We start from the raw sequence: 16,380 nt of genomic DNA on the forward strand, positions 1-16,380 counted from the left end.
AAGAAGTAGGACTGAGTGGACTTGTAGGCACAAAAGTTGTTTTGTTTTGGAGTGCAGTTATGTAACAAAAAAAACCTACATTTGCAAGTTACACTACAGTACTAGTATGGGGGGTTCTAGCCCATGAAAGCTTCTGCCCTCATAAATTTGTTAGTCTCTAAGATGCCACAAGTACTCCTCATTCTTTTTGCTGATACAGACTAACACGGCTGCTACTCTGAAAACTATTTCTTTTGTTTATCATTTTTACAGTGCAAATATTTGTAATAAAAATAATATAAAGGGATCACTGTAGACTTTGTATTCTGTGTTGCAGTAGAAATCAATATATTTGAAAATGTAGAAAACATCCAAAATACTTAATAAATTTCAATTGGTATTCTATTGTTTAACAGTGTGATTCATTGCGATTAATTTCTTTGAGCGAGATTAGTTTTTTGGAGTTAATCGCATGAGTTAGCTGTGATTAGTCGACAGCCCTACTACTAATTAATAAAATTAATACAAAATTACAAACGCTGAGGTAATAAAAAACTACAACTCCCAATATGCACCACCCACAGGTACTTTTCTGCGCATGCTCTCCTGCCTACGCGCCTTCCGTCCAGCTGTCTGGAACGAGAACTACCACTCCCGGCATGCCGTGCGCGATCTCGCGTTGCTTGTTCCTGCTCTCGTGAGAGCTGGCCCTATAAGCCCGTGTGAGGCGGCCTCGCAGGCCCCTTTCGCTTCCCTTCTCCCAAGATGGCGCCGAAGGCGAAGAAGGAGGGTGCGTGTGAGGGGAGGCCGCGATCGCCGCGCTGGGGGGCGCGGGGAGGAGGCCGGCCGAGTGGGAGGGGGGCGGGGGCTGCAGGCTGGGCCCGCTCCCCGTTGCGGGGCCTGCGCCCCGCGTGCGGCGGCCGGAGACCCGCGGGGCCGGGCGCAGGGCGGGGAGCCCCCGGCTAGGCCTGGTAGCGGGGTAGGCCAGCTGCGGCCCCCCGGGGGGTCCCTTGGCGGCCTGGCCGGTCCCGGGCCGCGCTTTGGCGGGGTGCGGCGTGGGCCGAGGCCCGGGGGTGGGGGCGGCCCGGGCACCCCACGTGGCGAGGCTGAGCGGCCCCTGGCAGAGCCCACGCGCGCTCCCCGCCGGCCGGTACCCGGGGCCCGGGCCCTGGCCCGGGGCCGGTCAGATCTGAGGTGCGAATGAGGCACTTTTAAAAACTCCGGTGAAGTTAAATCCAGAATGGGGGGTCCCCCCACCCCTCCGTCTTGTCATTCCCAGGGTGGCCTTTTCGCCTCTCTTTCCAGCTCTTCAGTTAGCGAACACTCTCCCTTCAGACCGTGTGACGGCTTTGGCGTGGCTAGCTGGCCATGCGGTTTAGTGCAGTTTTGATCGCTCAGTGAATCAGAGCTCCTGGATCGAGCGGGGTTTCATTGCCACTCTTAGGCGCTCGAAAGCGTTCTGAGGCAAGTGTTCCCAGCCCTGAGGGTGCAGCCTCGTAGGCTGCCGATGTGCAGAATGTATCTTCAGGACCTGTGGGGTATGGAGGGAGTGTGGAGTCCCTTGTTGTGGAGGCCAACAGACCTGCTGCTGCCAGCCTCTTCCAACCAGTCTTTTCTTTGTAGCTGTCCCCGCTAAGACAGAGGCAAAATCCAAGGCTCTGAAAGCTAAAAAGGCTGTCTTGAAAGGAGTCCACAGTCACAAGAAGAAGAAAATCAGGACATCTCCCACCTTCAGAAGGCCCAAAACTTTACGATTACGGAGACAGCCCAAATATCCTAGGAAGAGTGCTCCTCGGAGGAACAAGTATGTCTGTGTGGTCCATTTCCTTTAAAATCTGTTTCCGTATATCCAGTCAAAGGTCTGGACACCTTCCCCCATCTCCATCAGACTTGAGTTTCTTGATCTAAAGCCAGCTTGCTTTTAGTCATAATCTTAACAAGTTTTTCTTTTAAAAATACTTACATTTAACAAGTGAACGTTTATACTGGAGAATCAGAAGTAAAATACAAGCTAGTAGTTTAGGTCAGGTCTACACTACAAAAGGTTGATTTGTTGCATAACCAGCAACCCCTCCTATTGCAGATGCTGTTTATAGTGGGGGGAAAAAATGAGTTAAGCTATGCTGACAAAAGCACTTTTTTAACTGGTATAACTGCATCTACGCTAGGGCTCTTGCTGGTGTAAAGATGTTGCAGAAATTACGTCTTGAAGCAACATTTCAAACAGATTTTGAGTGTAGATCTGGCCTCAGTGAATGGAGGACTGTGTTCTGGAAACTGAAATAACAATGTCTTGGCAGCTTTCTTAGTTACTTAGCTTTTGTAATGGATGTTTGGGGTGCAAATGATGATTCCATGCGACCAAAGCCTGAGAGTTTGTGATTACAATCTTACTAGTGACTGATGTACCCTGAAGGTTCTTAGAGCTATAGTGACAATCTGCTGTGTGAAGGAGCTTTCTCTAGCATACCTCACTGCTTCCAGTGTTATGTAACTCAAATGCTTCTCACACTCAGGCTTGACCACTATGCCATTATCAAGTTCCCTCTGACCACAGAGTCCGCCATGAAGAAGATAGAGGATAACAACACCCTGGTCTTCATTGTAGATGTCAAGGCCAACAAACATCAGATCAAACAGGCTGTCAAGAAGCTGTATGATATTGATGTGGCCAAGGTGAACACATTGATCCGGTAAGTAACACTGGGTTAAGTGGGAGGGAAATGGAGCACTTGTAGGTGTAAGTGTTTCAAAGTGCCCTGGATGGTGTTTAAGCAGATAATTGATTAAAAAGCTTAAGAGAAAATGTACCTGGCTTGAATGAAACTAGCAGGTATGTGGAATTGGAACCCAGAAGACTAGCTGTGTGTGGCAGGGGGAAAGATTCTAATGATACAGTTTTCTGATTGATTCATATGCTTCCTCAATGCTGTATAGACAGACATTTATAGCTGAGTTTCTTGGTTGGTAGGTTACAATATGTGTGTGAGTTGCAGAGTTCAAGATCTGTCATGATTTTGTTGTACAATCTTGGCTTTGAATCTGAGCATGTCATGGTGGAATGTAAATTGTAATTACTGGCTTAAAGGAGTAACCTGCAGTACTGAAGTACCAGCCAGTTGATCTGAGCAGCTCTTTTGGGAGCAGCAAAGGGGATTTCTTTGTGCAAATGATGGAAAACTACTTCAACTGAGTACAGTGATGTTCTCAAAGGAACCACTGATGCACAATGTGATACTACGCAACTGGAAAATAAATAGGGAGTTGTGGGTACTAATACCTTGTGCTTCATTGTAGGCCCGATGGTGAGAAGAAGGCTTATGTTCGTCTTGCTCCAGACTATGATGCGTTGGATGTAGCCAACAAGGTGAGAATGGAGACTCTTGAATTTTCTCACTTTCATCTGCCCTCTCTACTCTGCCCCAGCCGGACCCTGTTTTGACATACAGCTGAGATCAGGGTTGTTATTCTGGGAAGGGTGCTGTGCTGAAGTAGGGCAGTAATTCCTGCAAGAAATGAAAGCCCTGCACTCCATGTGAAATTGAATTTCTCACAAATTCTTAGTAGCCAAGTGTCACTGGGCTAGAGTTTTTAGACTTATGAAATGTCCTAAAGGCTTTTTACTAAAGTGGCTATTGACCTTGACCTCATATAAGACATGAAGGGGAAGAGGTGGTATAATTAATCAGTTAATGTTATCATTGGCTTACATCAGAAATGCACTCCTGCAGGGACTCTGGGATATTGATCAGCAACTAAGAACAAATGGCTCTGAAGCAAATTCATAAGCTTTACAAGCTCATCGCCATCTCTTAGCTGAGGTGTCAGACCTTGTTGACCACTTCTGATTATTAAACATTGAGTGGCACTCTCTAAGAGTGGAGGTGTTGGTCATGGTCACAGCCCAACATTCTGCCACCCTAAATTAACCCACCACTTCCAGCTTGAAGAGTAATTCCTCACTTAATTCCTTAATGCCGCAGAGAGGTTTCTGGCAAAGAATGTCTGTTTGTTCCTTTCCTTCAAGGAGAGGGGCTGTATTGCAGCAGGGGTCAGTGATCATATGTAGATGGTCTCAGAAGTACCTTGGGATGAAACATGCTCTATACATCTTGCTTACAGTCTCTTAACAGGGGGGAATAAATCTCTTTGAGCTAGTCTAAAAGAGTTTCTCTGACCCAACTTAAGCTGTCCAATAACTTGCCAGCTGTTGTGTAGAACATGCCAAAACATCACAAGTTATACAGATACTTCAGGCACTTGCTAGAACAGGGTAGAAATTTTGTTTCTGGGCTGGGGGAAGAGCAGTTAGTTCTACAGCGGAATAGGAGCATGGTGCCTCAAACCAGCCTCGGGGCCTGCCACAATAGTCTTAGGATGGTCAGAAGTGGATGTAACAGGCATTTTAATAGGACTGGTGCACATCTTATTGTGCCAGGCTGTTCTGTGGTAAATACTCATCTACTCATTTTTGTTGTAGATAAGATTAAGTGCTGCAGGAATATTGTGTTTGCTTTGTTGAGCTAGGGCAGACCGGAAGCCTGGGGGAGCAGAGAGGATGTTTGCATAGGACTAGAGCTTTCTGGGGGAGATGGATCTGTTGCCACTGTTCTACATCTTGGAATCTCCATCTTCATGTGGTCAGGGTGCAGGCTATAATATCATTCCTTTTGTTTCCTTTCAGATTGGAATAATCTAAAGTGCATCCACCAAGAGCTGGGCAGATGAGATAATAAACTTTGTAAAACCACTTGTTGGGCTCTTGTGTTTTGTAACCGAGTAATCTCTTGGAGCCGAGGAACCTGGGGGACTTTCGGGGCACTTAGCACAGTTTCAGTGGCTTGAGGCATATGTATATACTGCATGGAGGCAATAGCTGAGTGTCATGCAAGATTACTGAAGTGGAAGAATTAAATTCCCCCGAAATGCCATTCCAGAGGTGAGAGTGAAATGCTGTCCTAAACACCTGCCTTTAGGCTGCAGCATGGCAGACTTCCCCGGAGCTCTAGTCTACAGGAATTTGGTGGTGTTGGAGCACAGGAAGAGGTACATTCACAGTGAAAACTCCACCTCAGCTCATTATTCTCATTGCAGGAGACTTAAATGACAAGTATGTTCAATGCGCTGCTCTTGTCTTACCCTGGCTACTCGTCCAACACTTTTATGCTGCTTTAATTACATGGAGTTTAAACACCATCAATGCTGCTGTTCTCAGTTTAAGCCTGGGGTAGTCAGACCCTATTCAAAGTGCTCTGTGCAGAGCCTTTCACAGAGAATAAAAAGTTTTGTGTATCATGGCTTCATCCTTTGGTTTCATTTTTTTGCCAGCTGTTGCCATTGTACAGTCACTTGACTGATTTCAAATGAGACCTTTAGAGATGTTCTCATGTTCAGTTCATCTGGTTGATCACAAGTGCCTTCACCCTGTCTAGCTTAGCTAGATAATGGCTTCTCATCTGTCAAATGCATGTGTATTTTAGTGGTAAAAAGTCAATTGAAGGATGTTCCTGGGAGATTCCAGCTGCTCATGTCCTGTGGGGATTGGAGCCATGAGGGGAACCAAGTTTCTACATTCAGTACTTAAAGAGGAACTGCTACCAATTGGCGTTACTGCACAGGGGCCATTGCATACAAACTAGAGCCAAGGCTTGTCCTCTGACAGTGGCTGAAGGACAGAGACTTGTAAATACAGGGCAAACAGATGGTCTACCAGCTGTTTGTGTGGCCATCACTATATTATGTGAGCATCTAACAATCTAATCCTGTTTATCTCATCACGTGCCTATAAGAGTTGTAACTTAACCCCACTTTTGAGCCAGGTGCCTGAGGACCAGAGCTCAGAGACTTGTGGGTCCCAGATGTGATGCTTTTATCTTAAGGCCACCCTCCCTTCTTCATTCCTACTCCCAGCCTGAGTTGGCTCTTTCCAACTACTCAGTGATAGATTCATGAACACTTTAGTACTGAGTGCTACAATGCCCCTTTGATTACCAGCCCTTTAAAAATAAGGTTCCTTGGTTTTGTCTGACATGAAGTGCATTATCCCTGCTGCAATACAGGGCTTAGCTCCCCTGAAATGCACTTTGTTTGTGTGCTAGCATTGAAGGCCTTAATTAGGTTCAAGGTGCTAATCAGGGCAGCCTTAAAACTAGCTGCTGCTGCTACCTGGAAATGGGGGATTGCCATCAACAAAAATCTTTAGTTGAAACCAGCTCTTCAAAGTGCTTGAAGAATAGGTAAGAATGTGGAGTGCTTACCTGTGGTAGGCAGGACGTGGATGCAAAGAACAGAGATGACTCTAGAAATATTCTTGCCTAACAAGCCCCCCAGTTGTGAAGGGCTTGGCCAAACCAATGTGAGTAATTATATTCTGCCTTGTGAAGTCCCCTCTGCAGCTGAATGCTGCTCTTCACTTCCTGCCCTGGAGGGCTGGGGAGGGGGAGGTTTGCATTCCTCTGTGGAGTCTCCTGCACTTCAGCTAGGCAATGGTGTGTGTGTGTATGCTGACGCAAAAGGTGCTGGGTGGATAGAAGTGCTCGAAGGACCTTTGGGCAATGGTGGGGGGTTTTTTTGGGCCAAGGGCCTTATGTGGTGTGAAACCTATTTTGATCTGTCACTTAAGGCTCAGGCAGATTTGCCACTTTAGGGGAGGTTTCATGCACGGGGATGGCTGTGAGCCTCAGGCAGTAGAACTGGATTTTCAGGGTAATTCACCCCAATGTGCCTCTGGCTGAGGCACAGCAAATGGCATCCTTTGACTTTAGTTGTCCCCAAAGGGAAGCGTGGGTGCGTGGTGTTGGTTATATGGAAACGGGGGGTGCAGTGGAAGCCATCTGTTTGGCGTTGGTTCTTACTACAAGCCAGGGGGTGCAGTGGCCCCCCCTAGTTCCAGCACCACCGTATGGAAATGGTTAATCCCTTTTTAGGCAGGAATGATTTGACATTTCTAGGGGAGAACACAGTTCTACGCAAGACATGTTCTGCTGTGAGAAAGACAGAACATTCCCCTCTACAGAGGACTGACTGGACCTACGGGGGAAAGTTCTGCACAACGGAGAAGCTTCAAAACCAGCTGTATGTGCATGCCTCTGCACTGACCCACCTTGGCTGCCTCCATGCGGTGTCTGGGAATCCCTCTGCATACACCAGCGGGGGGAAAGGACTTAGCTTTTGGGGTAAGGAGTGAACATAGCACAGCTCTGGTGGGTATGGTGAGATGAGGGAGGCAGGTGCCAGACTCCAGGGAGAGCGTTCCAGGTGGGCCGGACAGGAAGCTAAGGCAGAGGAGCGTTAGCTGGGCATTGGGAAGGAGAGCTTGGATCATAAGCTTCTTGGTTGTAGATTTTCTTCTGGTCATGACAGCTCCCCAAGGCTGTAGGTGCTTTGAGAATCCAGCCCAATGCACAGGGAGCCCTGTGGCTAGCCTTGCCAACTCACCTGTACTGAGTTCCTAGAGCTGGAGCACCAGGTCTGCTCTCCAAGAGTGGCCAAGCCAAGTGGCCCTGCTGGCCAGCCAGAGTCCGCTTCATGCCCCAAGTCTCATTCTCCGCCAGGAGGGCTGGTGTGAATACTCTGGTTTTAAGGAGGCTGGGCCAAAAGGCATGTGACTCGCTCTGTGTTTTCCTTTAGGGCTGAGTGCTGCTAGACTGTTGTGGGCTGGTCGAGGTGGATGGGATGAGAGCTGCTGGCCCTTCTGCTCGCCTCAGGCAGGCACTTCCACTATGACTGGGTTTTTAACTCTTCAGTCTCATGGAAGAGGTTAATGATTGCTGCTGCTAACGCCCCGGGGCTGGGCCTGCGGGGCAAGGCGGCTGCTGTATTGCACTAGCCCAGGTGAGTGCAGACTGTATAGGAAGAACCAGGAGCCACTGAGCAAACACTGGCTCGGGCTCTTGAGGCAGAGACTGGTGGGGAGCCATCTTTTAGCTATGGAGTTTGAGAACCCTGCCTCTGTGCACACAGCACAGTGATGGCGACAAGGGCGAGGTTCGATATGACCTCTCATTCATTATACCCAGTCCAATGGGCAGAGAAGGGCATGTGACCAAAAAGTTTCCTGCTATTGACTTCCAAGCTGTGTGTTTGACTGCTGGCCAGCACAGGGAGGAGAGCGAGGGGTGGTGCTGTGGGGAGAAGTGCGGAACAGGAGAGCCAGACTGGCTTCATCCATCTTCACCTTTTCCACAAGCCACGGCAGCTGAGCTGCACCAGCCTCTCCTGTCTCCCAGGAAGAAGCTTGAAACAGTCAGCCGGGGGCCTTCATTTGAGCAAAGTTTCTGTAACCCAAGGAGGGCCCTCCTGAAGGAGAAGCAGGTATGTAGGCGGGGCCATGCCTTTTCCCACAGCAGCATAGGAACTGCCATGCCTTTGGGGCAGAGGGGAGGCAGCTGCCCTTTCATGGAATCATCCAGAGCCTAGTGCCCCATTCAGCCCATGGGCCAGGGCCACTCTGGCAGAGCAGCGAGCTCCCTGCAGCTTGATTGCTGACCCCCCTGGTTAACCTTAGCCTTGAGTGCAGAGGTCATGGAGGATAATGGAGACCCTCTAGCTAAAGGCCCAGGGAGCTGATGGGAGAATCCAAGCTTCATTTCCAGCAGGGCTGCTTGCCTTGGGGCTGCCCTTGGGACCCCCTCCGTCCCTGTTTGCACAGCAACACGCTGAGCCACCAGGCCAAAGCTTTATTCTGGGAGCCAAGCGCAGACTCTTTCTGCACGTGCCAGCACCGGTTTGCCTCCCAAATACTGCACAGGAACTCCCAGAGCGATGGCCTTTCACACACGCTGCACGTCCAAGGCCATTCACTCAGTTAGCATTGGTACTGGACGGACCCCAGCAGCCTGTCTGCAAGCAGCCCTGGCTCTCTCCAGCCAAGTTCTTACCCCCTGCCCACCAGCATGACACCTGACCCCTATACACAGCTCCTACCCTGCCCTGTGTTAAGGCTGCTGCAGCAGCAGCCAGCTGCAAAGCAAGGACACAGCAGCATGCACCTGTCCTGGATGGACACAGGTAAGATGAGGGAATGTACCCAACTGTGCACGAGGCCTCTGGATAAAGGCAGGTCCCAGGCTCACCACTCCTGGATTAGACCATTGGAAAGGGGGCAGCTGCACACACCCCACCCCGACCCAAGAACACCAAGGGGTCACTGGATTATTTTTAGGGAAGCCGTGGAGCCCAGCCTAGGGCACCTGCCTCATTGCTTTGGCTGTAGTCACAATAGCATGAATGGAGCTGCCAGGCCAGTCTCTCAGCTCTGCCGCTTGGTGCATGGCTGCTCCGGTTGCTGGGCTAGCCTTTGTTCTGACTGGGTTCTCCACAGGAAGAGCCAGTCACCCCTGCTTCATACCAAACCAGGAATTAAGGCTTTTGAAGAGACCATCACCTAGGACCAGTGAGAGCTCTGGGCCCTGCCGGGTCCCCTCTTCAGCAGAGTTCTTGCATTCCAGAGCCTTGATCCTCCCTGTCTCGCCTGTTCCTAGATTGCCCCAACACCCGCTCTGGCCAAAGCAGCAACTGGGTGACATTAAAGACTATGTTTTACCCCTCTCCTCTGCCCCTTTGCTCCTGTCAGTCCACGTCTTCCCTTTCTCTGCCGCCTTCATTGGCAAATGCTCTGCCCACTTTTCTAACCGCCTCCACCCCTGGAATCCTGCTGACTTCCTCCCTTCTGGCTTCACCTGGAGTTCAGCCCCCTCCCCCGGCTCACTGATCATCTCTCCCACCCCAGCCCCCACTGCCCCTTCTCAAGCCCTCGGCCCCTCCTGCTCTGCCCAGAATCCTGACAAATCTTTTCCAGCAAAATTTCACCACCTAGCAGCCGTTTCCCTCACCTGCCCCTTGACCACCTGACTCCTCCCCTCTTCCACTTAAACATTCCCTCCATTTTCTGGCTCCTTTCCCTCAGCCTACAAGTGGATACTTATCTCCTCCATCCAGAAAAGCTCCCCCCCACCCATCCCCATCCCACCTGCCTCTGCAGCCACTGGCCAGCTCCCTCCCTCTTGCCCCATCTGCAGCCACAGGGTATGTGACACTGAGCTGCAGATGTAATCTCTGGTGTGGGTAGACTGATCCAGCTAGCATGCTACAAGTAGCAGTGTAGCTGTGGCTGCCAAGCAGCGGGATGGGCTAGCAGCCCTGAATACAATCCCAGCTGAAACCCTGCCTATGTACATGGGCTGGCTAGCACCCACCATTGCACTGTTTTCAGTGCCGGACCTGCCATTGGCTGTCTCTGCCTCAAAGACGCCTCCCCCCCATCAGCCTCTGTAAGAAGCTGCTTCCTTCCCCAGGTCACTGCATGCTCTGCCCCGGGAAAGGACGGCCCAGATGTGCTGCAGAAGCTTGGAAACAGACACGTATTTAATGCATGTAACATCCCATCACAACATGGAAGATAAACCCTTTTTCCCAACCAGCTCCATCCTTCCCCTCCTGATTTGCCTGCTGTGACCCCTGCCCCATTGGCATTGACCTGACCCTGGGAGCAGCATGGGGGGGGAGGGGGGGGGTTTGCAGGGGGCAGGTCAGGCCATCCTGTGACAAAGCACAGGCTTTGTTAAGTGACTGCAGAGCCCTTTGCTGGTGGAGCTCAGCTGTAAGGCACGTGTGGTGCAGAGCTGAGGAGGTGCAAAGCGCCCCATGTCCAAGCCCTCCACTGCAGGGGGGGTTTGCAGAACCCCACAGACGATGCCCCTTCACTCAGTCCACTAAGAACTTCTCCCCGTCTGCATCCTTCCTGGCGCGCCGCCTGCAGGAGTCTGGGAAGAAGTCGGAGCGCAGCAGACGGGAGAAGTACGTCAGGATCATGGCATCCAGCAGGAAGAGGTTGACTATCAGGAAGGCTCCCTGACCCCGCACCTCCACGTAGCACACAAAGTACCAGGTCAGGTAGGTCTGAGGCACCAGGCGGAAGAGGAAATACATCACCAGGTTGACATACTTGTTGACCCTGTAGAGGGTGGGAGCTGGCATGTTGCTCAGCTTCAGCAGCATGCGGACGGTCAGGAAGATGTTGCTCACCTCCACGAAGAGTGACAGCATCCCTGCTGCCACGAAGCGGTCCAGGAAGATCCCGGAGAAGAAGGCTGAGATCGCCTGGCAGGGGGGACCCAGACACAGGAGTGAGGCCAGCTTTTTTCCCCTCCGTCCTCCTGCCAAGCCCAGGCATGGAGCTGAGTGCCGGATACCAGGCCCGCTCCAGAGGAAGGAGATTAGAGGGCAGGCAGTAAGGGGGGGGAGCCCCTCCAGCTCAGCCTGCAGGGCTCTGGGTAGTGGGGAGCCATCTCTCAGGAGTGAGCAGATTGGTTCAGCTTCCCGGGGTTCTGGCCACAGTTGTGCGGCCACCCCACTCTCACAAGGTTAGCTAAACCAGCCGGTGTCCCAGCCGGGATGTACTAACCAATCTTTCTGTGCACGGGAGGTGGGCAGGTCCCTGGGCTCTTTTCTCCACCTCCTGCTTTACTCCCCAGGGAATCACCCATGACCTGGCTGACTGTCCCATTTGGCAGGTGCTGGCTTCTGCATGCCCACCCTGCTGAGGAAAGCTGCAGGTTAGACTCGGGCAGGGAGCCGTTCCGAAGCTGACCTCACAAAGCCTGTGTAGCTCCACGGACCTGAACTTCAGCCCTGGGCCATGATCTGCTCAGCTAACAGTCAACAAGGCCAGCACAGGTCAGACATCCCCAACCTCAGGGACTCCCAGCCCTAGCCTCCTGTGGGGCACCCGTCCTGCCTCCCCAGGGTCACTGGACAGTTTCACTCAGCTGTGGGTGTATCTGGAAAGAGGAGAGTCAACTCAGCTGGTCTTGCTCAGTGCTGTATGTGCCAGCCGGGCTCACTGCATGGGCCTGTACTTGCCATGGCATGGTGAACCAGGTACTCCCAGGATGCTCGGGACTGGTGGCTCACAATGATGTCGAGAGTGTCGTGGATGAAGTAGCCTATGGAAGGGAGGCAGAGAGCACAATCTGTCAGTCCTGGTGTGAGGGGAGTTACAATCATCCCCTGTGCGTCTATAACAGAGCCTCCATCAAGAGCTTTCAGGTGTTACCCTAGTGAGATGGGGCTGCATTAAATCGTGCCCCCCCCCCGCCGCCTTTTGTAACGAACGTTGGGAGGAACAGCTGGTGTCCTGATGGACACTCTCAGGAAGGCAGATTCATGCCCCTCCAACTGCATGCGTGATCACCAAGACTAGTTTGCACACAGCAGCAGCAAGCAGAGTGGAAAGGAAACAAGAGTGAGCCTGTCAGTGAGGTTGGGCACATGGGGAAAACGGTCTGGAACAGGGCGCTGGGAGCAGGAGTAGCTCCGTCTGGAACGGCTCAATGACCGTGCCGCACAGTAGGAGCAGGGAGGGCTCGCTGTGGCTGGACACCACCGAGGTACTGAAAAGCTCCAGGCAGCGCAGCAAAGAGCAAGCGACGCGACCGGGAACTGGAGAAACGGCTGCTGAGCCGAGCCACAGATTCAGATCTGTGGGGGAACAGGCTAGGCAGCCCTGTGGCTCTGAAGACACCAACGCTTAAGGAGGGGCACTGTTGTGGGCAGGACCAGGGCGTGTTACAGGAACAGGATGGAATTAAAGCACAGGCGAGCTGAAGGCTGAACACCATGAAAGGTTTTGAGCACTGAGGGGAGGGGCTGGCAGTGACAGGTCTGGGGGGGGTCCTCTCCACCCACTGCAGCCCTGAGCCCCTGCACAGCGCTTACTAGGCTGCTGCACAGCCACCCGGCTTCAAGAGAACTTCGGTGAGAGGTACTGGGCAGTAACATACTCTCCCCCGGGACACAGGAGACGACCCAGCACTTGGGACGTTCCAGAGTGGGCTGCACAAAGCCCCGGAGGGGATGCTGCTGAATCAATCCTGCCTGGAGCTGGCTGGGGCAGCAATTTGGGGAAGGCTCTTCCAGCTCCAATTTCAGCACCTCTAGCAGAAATGCAGCACACCAGACCCCTGCATTGGGGGGGGGGGGGGGCAGAAACCCTACCTGCAGAGAAGCAGAGAAGCAGGTATCCTGAAGTGGACGAGGTGTTTTCAATGTCCACCAGCATCTCAGGAACCTGCCACACGCTGGGGAGGGGAGAGACATGCAGAGGGGTGTGTGGTTTCGTATAGTCTGATCACAGCAGCCCTCCTCACCTCCCAAGTATCATGGTGCGAGGGGCCTGGGCACAGTTCCTCTTCCCGAGTTACCGCTTCTCACCCAGAGTAACTCCCCCAGTAGCAGAAGCAAAGAGAAACAGCTGGCCCCTCAGTCAGCCATTCAGCTCCTTCCAGGGCTGCGTGTCCCAGGCCCCATTACCTTCCCAGAGCCCAGGAACAGGCCTAGGCTGTGATCAGTAATTGCCCGATTTAGAACATGTCCACAACACTGGGTACAGTAAGAGTCAGCTGGGGCCTTTGTTCTTTCTCCTTTGCTTGGTGGCTCATTGCTCATGCTGCAGGGAATCAGTGAATGCTCCAAGCCCCGCTTGGAAGGGCCTGGAGTCCCTGGGACCGGGCTTTGAGACTTGGCACATGATCAGCTCAGCCCTTCCTCCCTCTGCTAGGGATACACTCGGTGGAGGTCTCCTTAGCAACAGAGCGCCCCTTGCCATGTGTGCACATCAGGGGCCTCAGGGACGCCCTGCAGACCAGGAACGTCCCCTGCTCTCCTGGCCCCCTCCGCGGTTTGGTGCGGGGGTTTGGTGCGGGGTGCTATGCGGGGTGCTATGCGCTGGTTGTCCTGCTTGCCCGCTGCTCTCCTCTGGGGCAGGGGGGAGGCGGCTCTGATGGGCCACGGCAGGGAGGGGGGTGCTCGGCACCGAACGGACCCCCATGTCCTATATACAGTGTGCAGCACAATCGGGCCTCAGGCCTTTGGGGGCCCCTCAGCCTAACCCCGACACAGCAGCAGCCCCAGGGACCCAGCCCGGCTCTCCAGAGGCTCGGGGACCACTGGCTGCAGGGAGGAGTCAGGGGCCGGGTGCACGTGCTGCAGGCCCAGCGCTGATCAGCACCCGCCTGCCAGGCTCCCCGGGCCGGCTCGGCTCTGTGCAAACACGTCTAATGGGGAGCAAAGGGGAGGGCCCCCCGCGCGCCGGGGAGGGGGGGGGAAGGGGAGGGGAGGGCCCCCCGCGCGCCGGGGAGGGGGGGGGGAAGAGGAGGGGAGGGCCCCCCGCGCGCCGGGGAGGGGGGGGGAGAAGGGGAGGGCCCCCCGCGCGCCGGGGAGGGGGGGGGGAGAAGGGGAGGGCCCCCCGCGCGCCGGGGAGGGGGGGGGGGAAGGGGAGGGGAGGGCCCCCCGCGCGCCCGGGGCTCACTCACCACAGCACGGCCCAGAGCCCCGTCACCACCGAGTGCACGAAGGAGACGAGCAGGTTCCGCCAGCGCCAGGCGCGGGTCGGGTCCCGGCGCACGTGGGCGGGCAGGGGCAGGCGGCGCAGCCCCCGCTGCAGCGCCTTGAAGAGCAGCGTGGAGCCCAGCACCAGCCCGGCCGCGCGCAGCCAGGGCCCCATGCCGCCGCCTGGCCCCGCCGCCGGCCCCGCACGCCCCCTAGCCCCGCCCGCTGCCGGCCCCGCACGCCCCGCCCCCTGCCGGCCCCGCCCGCCCCCTGGCCCCGCCGCCGGCCCCGCACGCCCCGCCCCCTGCCGGCCCCGGCCCCGCACGCCCCCTGCCGGCCCCGGCCCCGGCTCCGGCTCGTCCGGCTCCCTAGGCTCGCGGGAGGCGCTGGGCCAGCTCAGAGGGCGTCAGGGCTGGCGGGGGAGGGGCCAGCATGGGAGGGGGCGGGGCCAGCTCAGAGGAGGTCGGGGCAGGGTTGGCATGGGGGAGGGGGCGGGGTTGGCAGAGGGGAGGGGCTGGGAGGGGGCGGGGCCGGGCCAGCTCAGAGGAGGTCGGGGCTGGGAGGGGGCGGGGTTGGCACAGGAGAGGGGCTGGGAGGGGGAGGGGGCGGGCCAGCTCAGAGGAGGGAGGGGGCGGGGTTGGCACAGGAGAGGGGCTGGGAGGGGGCGGGGGCGGGCCAGCTCAGAGGAGGGAGGGGGCGGGGTTGGCACAGGAGAGGGGCTGGGAGGGGGCGGGGGCGGGCCAGCTCAGAGGAGGGAGGGGGCGGGGTTGGCACAGGAGAGGGGCTGGGAGGGGGTGGGGCCGGGCCAGCTCAGAGGAGGTCGGGGCTGGGAGGGGGCGGGGTTGGCACAGGGGAGGGGCTGGGAGGGGGCGGGGCCGGGCCAGCTCAGAGGAGGTCGGGGCTGGGAGGGGGCAGGGTTGGCACAGAGGAGGGGCTGGGAGGGGGCAGGGTTGGCACAGGGGAGGGGCTGGGAGGGGGCGGGGTTGGCACAGGGGAGGGGCCGGGCCAGCTGAGAGGGCGTCAGGGCTGGCAGAGGGGGCTGAGCTGGCAGGTGGAGGGGCTGAAGACATAGGGCAGAGACCTAGGACTTGCCTGCAAGGTTTCTTCAGCTGATGGGGCTTGGCGGGCACAGGCCCACTGACTCCCTGCCAGGACTTCCAGCCCACGGTTCCTCTGACTCTTTGTCCCGTTCCAGCGCGAGGCCTCTCCCGCCCCAGGGCCTGGAATGGTACAAAGAACAACTCCAGTTCTGTGCAGGGGGTAAGCCCGAACCCACAGAGCTGGGGAGAAGCCTCCTCCTGTGCCGGCACCTTCCGTGGGCCCTTTCAGGCCTGCGGTGCTGCCCCAGAATCCGCCCCCGGGGGCCTCAAAACCCTTTCCTCTTCAAAATCCACGCTGACTCTCCCCATTCCCTTGGCAGCGTTCCCGAGGTGTTCCCTGCTAGGAATAATAACCTCAGAAGGCCTGTGTACAGCTCACCAGCAAGGGAGCCAGAAGCCTGGAGTAAGCCCATCTGGCTGCATGGTCAGGATCCAGGGGCTGTGTGAGCCAAACACAGGGACCCTTCCCTGTTTGGAAACCTGGCCTGAGTGAAGCCAATAGACAGGAGCCTGACCTACAACAGGCCGTAGATATGGAAGGGGGAATTAGAATGGCCAACGTGGATTCTGAAGAGCAAATAACTCTTCAACTCTACAAATAATAAAGAAGTATAAAAGGAACGAGATTTTTTAAGTCTTTCCGAACCAGGAACCCAGCAAGTCTGATGGATCACCGAGCGTTAAAGGGCACAGTTAAGGAAGATGAGGACATTGGGGAAAAGCGAACTGATTTTAATTTTTTTGCATCAGTCTTCCCCATAGGGACTTTTGGGGAGATTCCTACTTGGATCTGCTCTTTCTGGCATTAAGGGTGAGGATCTCTCCCAGACTGAGGTGTCAGAAGAAGAGGTGGTGAAACAAACTGATCATTGAAAAAGCAGGAAGGCACCAGGTCCAGCTCGTCCAGCCAAGAGTTCAGGAGGAGTTCAAGGACAAGGTGCTTCTCTGTGAAAACAGTCACTGTGCCAGAGGA

The 16,380-nt window shown here is 54.9% G+C and overlaps 2 protein-coding genes and 2 non-coding genes across 4 annotated transcripts; 3 read left to right on the plus strand and 1 right to left on the minus strand.

The window, feature by feature from the left end:
- The first annotated feature begins 660 nt into the window (after positions 1 to 660).
- RPL23A (ribosomal protein L23a) lies at positions 661 to 4,729 on the plus strand. Its single transcript, XM_073316181.1, has 5 exons — positions 661 to 769; positions 1,603 to 1,783; positions 2,496 to 2,672; positions 3,277 to 3,346; positions 4,664 to 4,729. The coding sequence occupies exons 1-5, from the start codon at positions 745 to 747 to the stop codon at positions 4,676 to 4,678; spliced, it is 468 nt and encodes a 155-aa protein (XP_073172282.1). The 5' UTR covers positions 661 to 744; the 3' UTR covers positions 4,679 to 4,729.
- On the plus strand, positions 2,317 to 2,389 carry LOC140899912 (small nucleolar RNA Z17). The gene has a single exon (XR_012155499.1). It is a non-coding gene; the product is annotated as a small nucleolar RNA Z17 (small nucleolar RNA).
- Positions 3,143 to 3,207, plus strand: LOC140899911 (small nucleolar RNA SNORD42). Its single transcript, XR_012155498.1, has one exon. It is a non-coding gene; the product is annotated as a small nucleolar RNA SNORD42 (small nucleolar RNA).
- A 5,597-nt stretch (positions 4,730 to 10,326) lies between the features above and the next one.
- Positions 10,327 to 14,525, minus strand: TLCD1 (TLC domain containing 1). Its single transcript, XM_073315106.1, has 4 exons — positions 14,292 to 14,525; positions 12,976 to 13,058; positions 11,842 to 11,924; positions 10,327 to 11,079 (listed from the first exon to the last, which is right to left on the minus strand). Exons 1-4 carry the CDS (start codon positions 14,480 to 14,482, stop codon positions 10,684 to 10,686), a joined length of 753 nt encoding a protein of 250 aa, XP_073171207.1. The 5' UTR covers positions 14,483 to 14,525; the 3' UTR covers positions 10,327 to 10,683.
- Between the last annotated feature and the right edge of the window lie 1,855 nt (positions 14,526 to 16,380).

Source organism: Lepidochelys kempii, chromosome 17 (genome assembly GCF_965140265.1).
Source record: "Lepidochelys kempii isolate rLepKem1 chromosome 17, rLepKem1.hap2, whole genome shotgun sequence".
In the NCBI taxonomy this organism is placed as follows: domain Eukaryota; kingdom Metazoa; phylum Chordata; order Testudines; family Cheloniidae; genus Lepidochelys; species Lepidochelys kempii.

What these genes read in the sequence shown, in the direction of transcription:
- TLCD1 (XM_073315106.1), bottom strand. Translation starts at nt 14,482, where the DNA reads ATGGGGCCCTGGCTGCGCGCGGCCGGGCTGGTGCTGGGCTCCACGCTG. An exon ending in GGGCTCTGGGCCGTGCTGTG is followed by an intron (nt 13,059 to 14,291) that starts GTGAGTGAGCCC and finishes TCCCCTCCCCAG; the next exon opens with CGTGTGGCAGGTTCCTGAGA. An exon ending in GCTTCTCTGCTTCTCTGCAG is followed by an intron (nt 11,925 to 12,975) that starts GTAGGGTTTCTG and finishes TCCCTTCCATAG; the next exon opens with GCTACTTCATCCACGACACT.
- RPL23A (XM_073316181.1), top strand. Translation starts at nt 745, where the DNA reads ATGGCGCCGAAGGCGAAGAAGGAGG. An exon ending in AGTGCTCCTCGGAGGAACAA is followed by an intron (nt 1,784 to 2,495) that starts GTATGTCTGTGT and finishes TCTCACACTCAG; the next exon opens with GCTTGACCACTATGCCATTA. An exon ending in AAGGTGAACACATTGATCCG is followed by an intron (nt 2,673 to 3,276) that starts GTAAGTAACACT and finishes GCTTCATTGTAG; the next exon opens with GCCCGATGGTGAGAAGAAGG.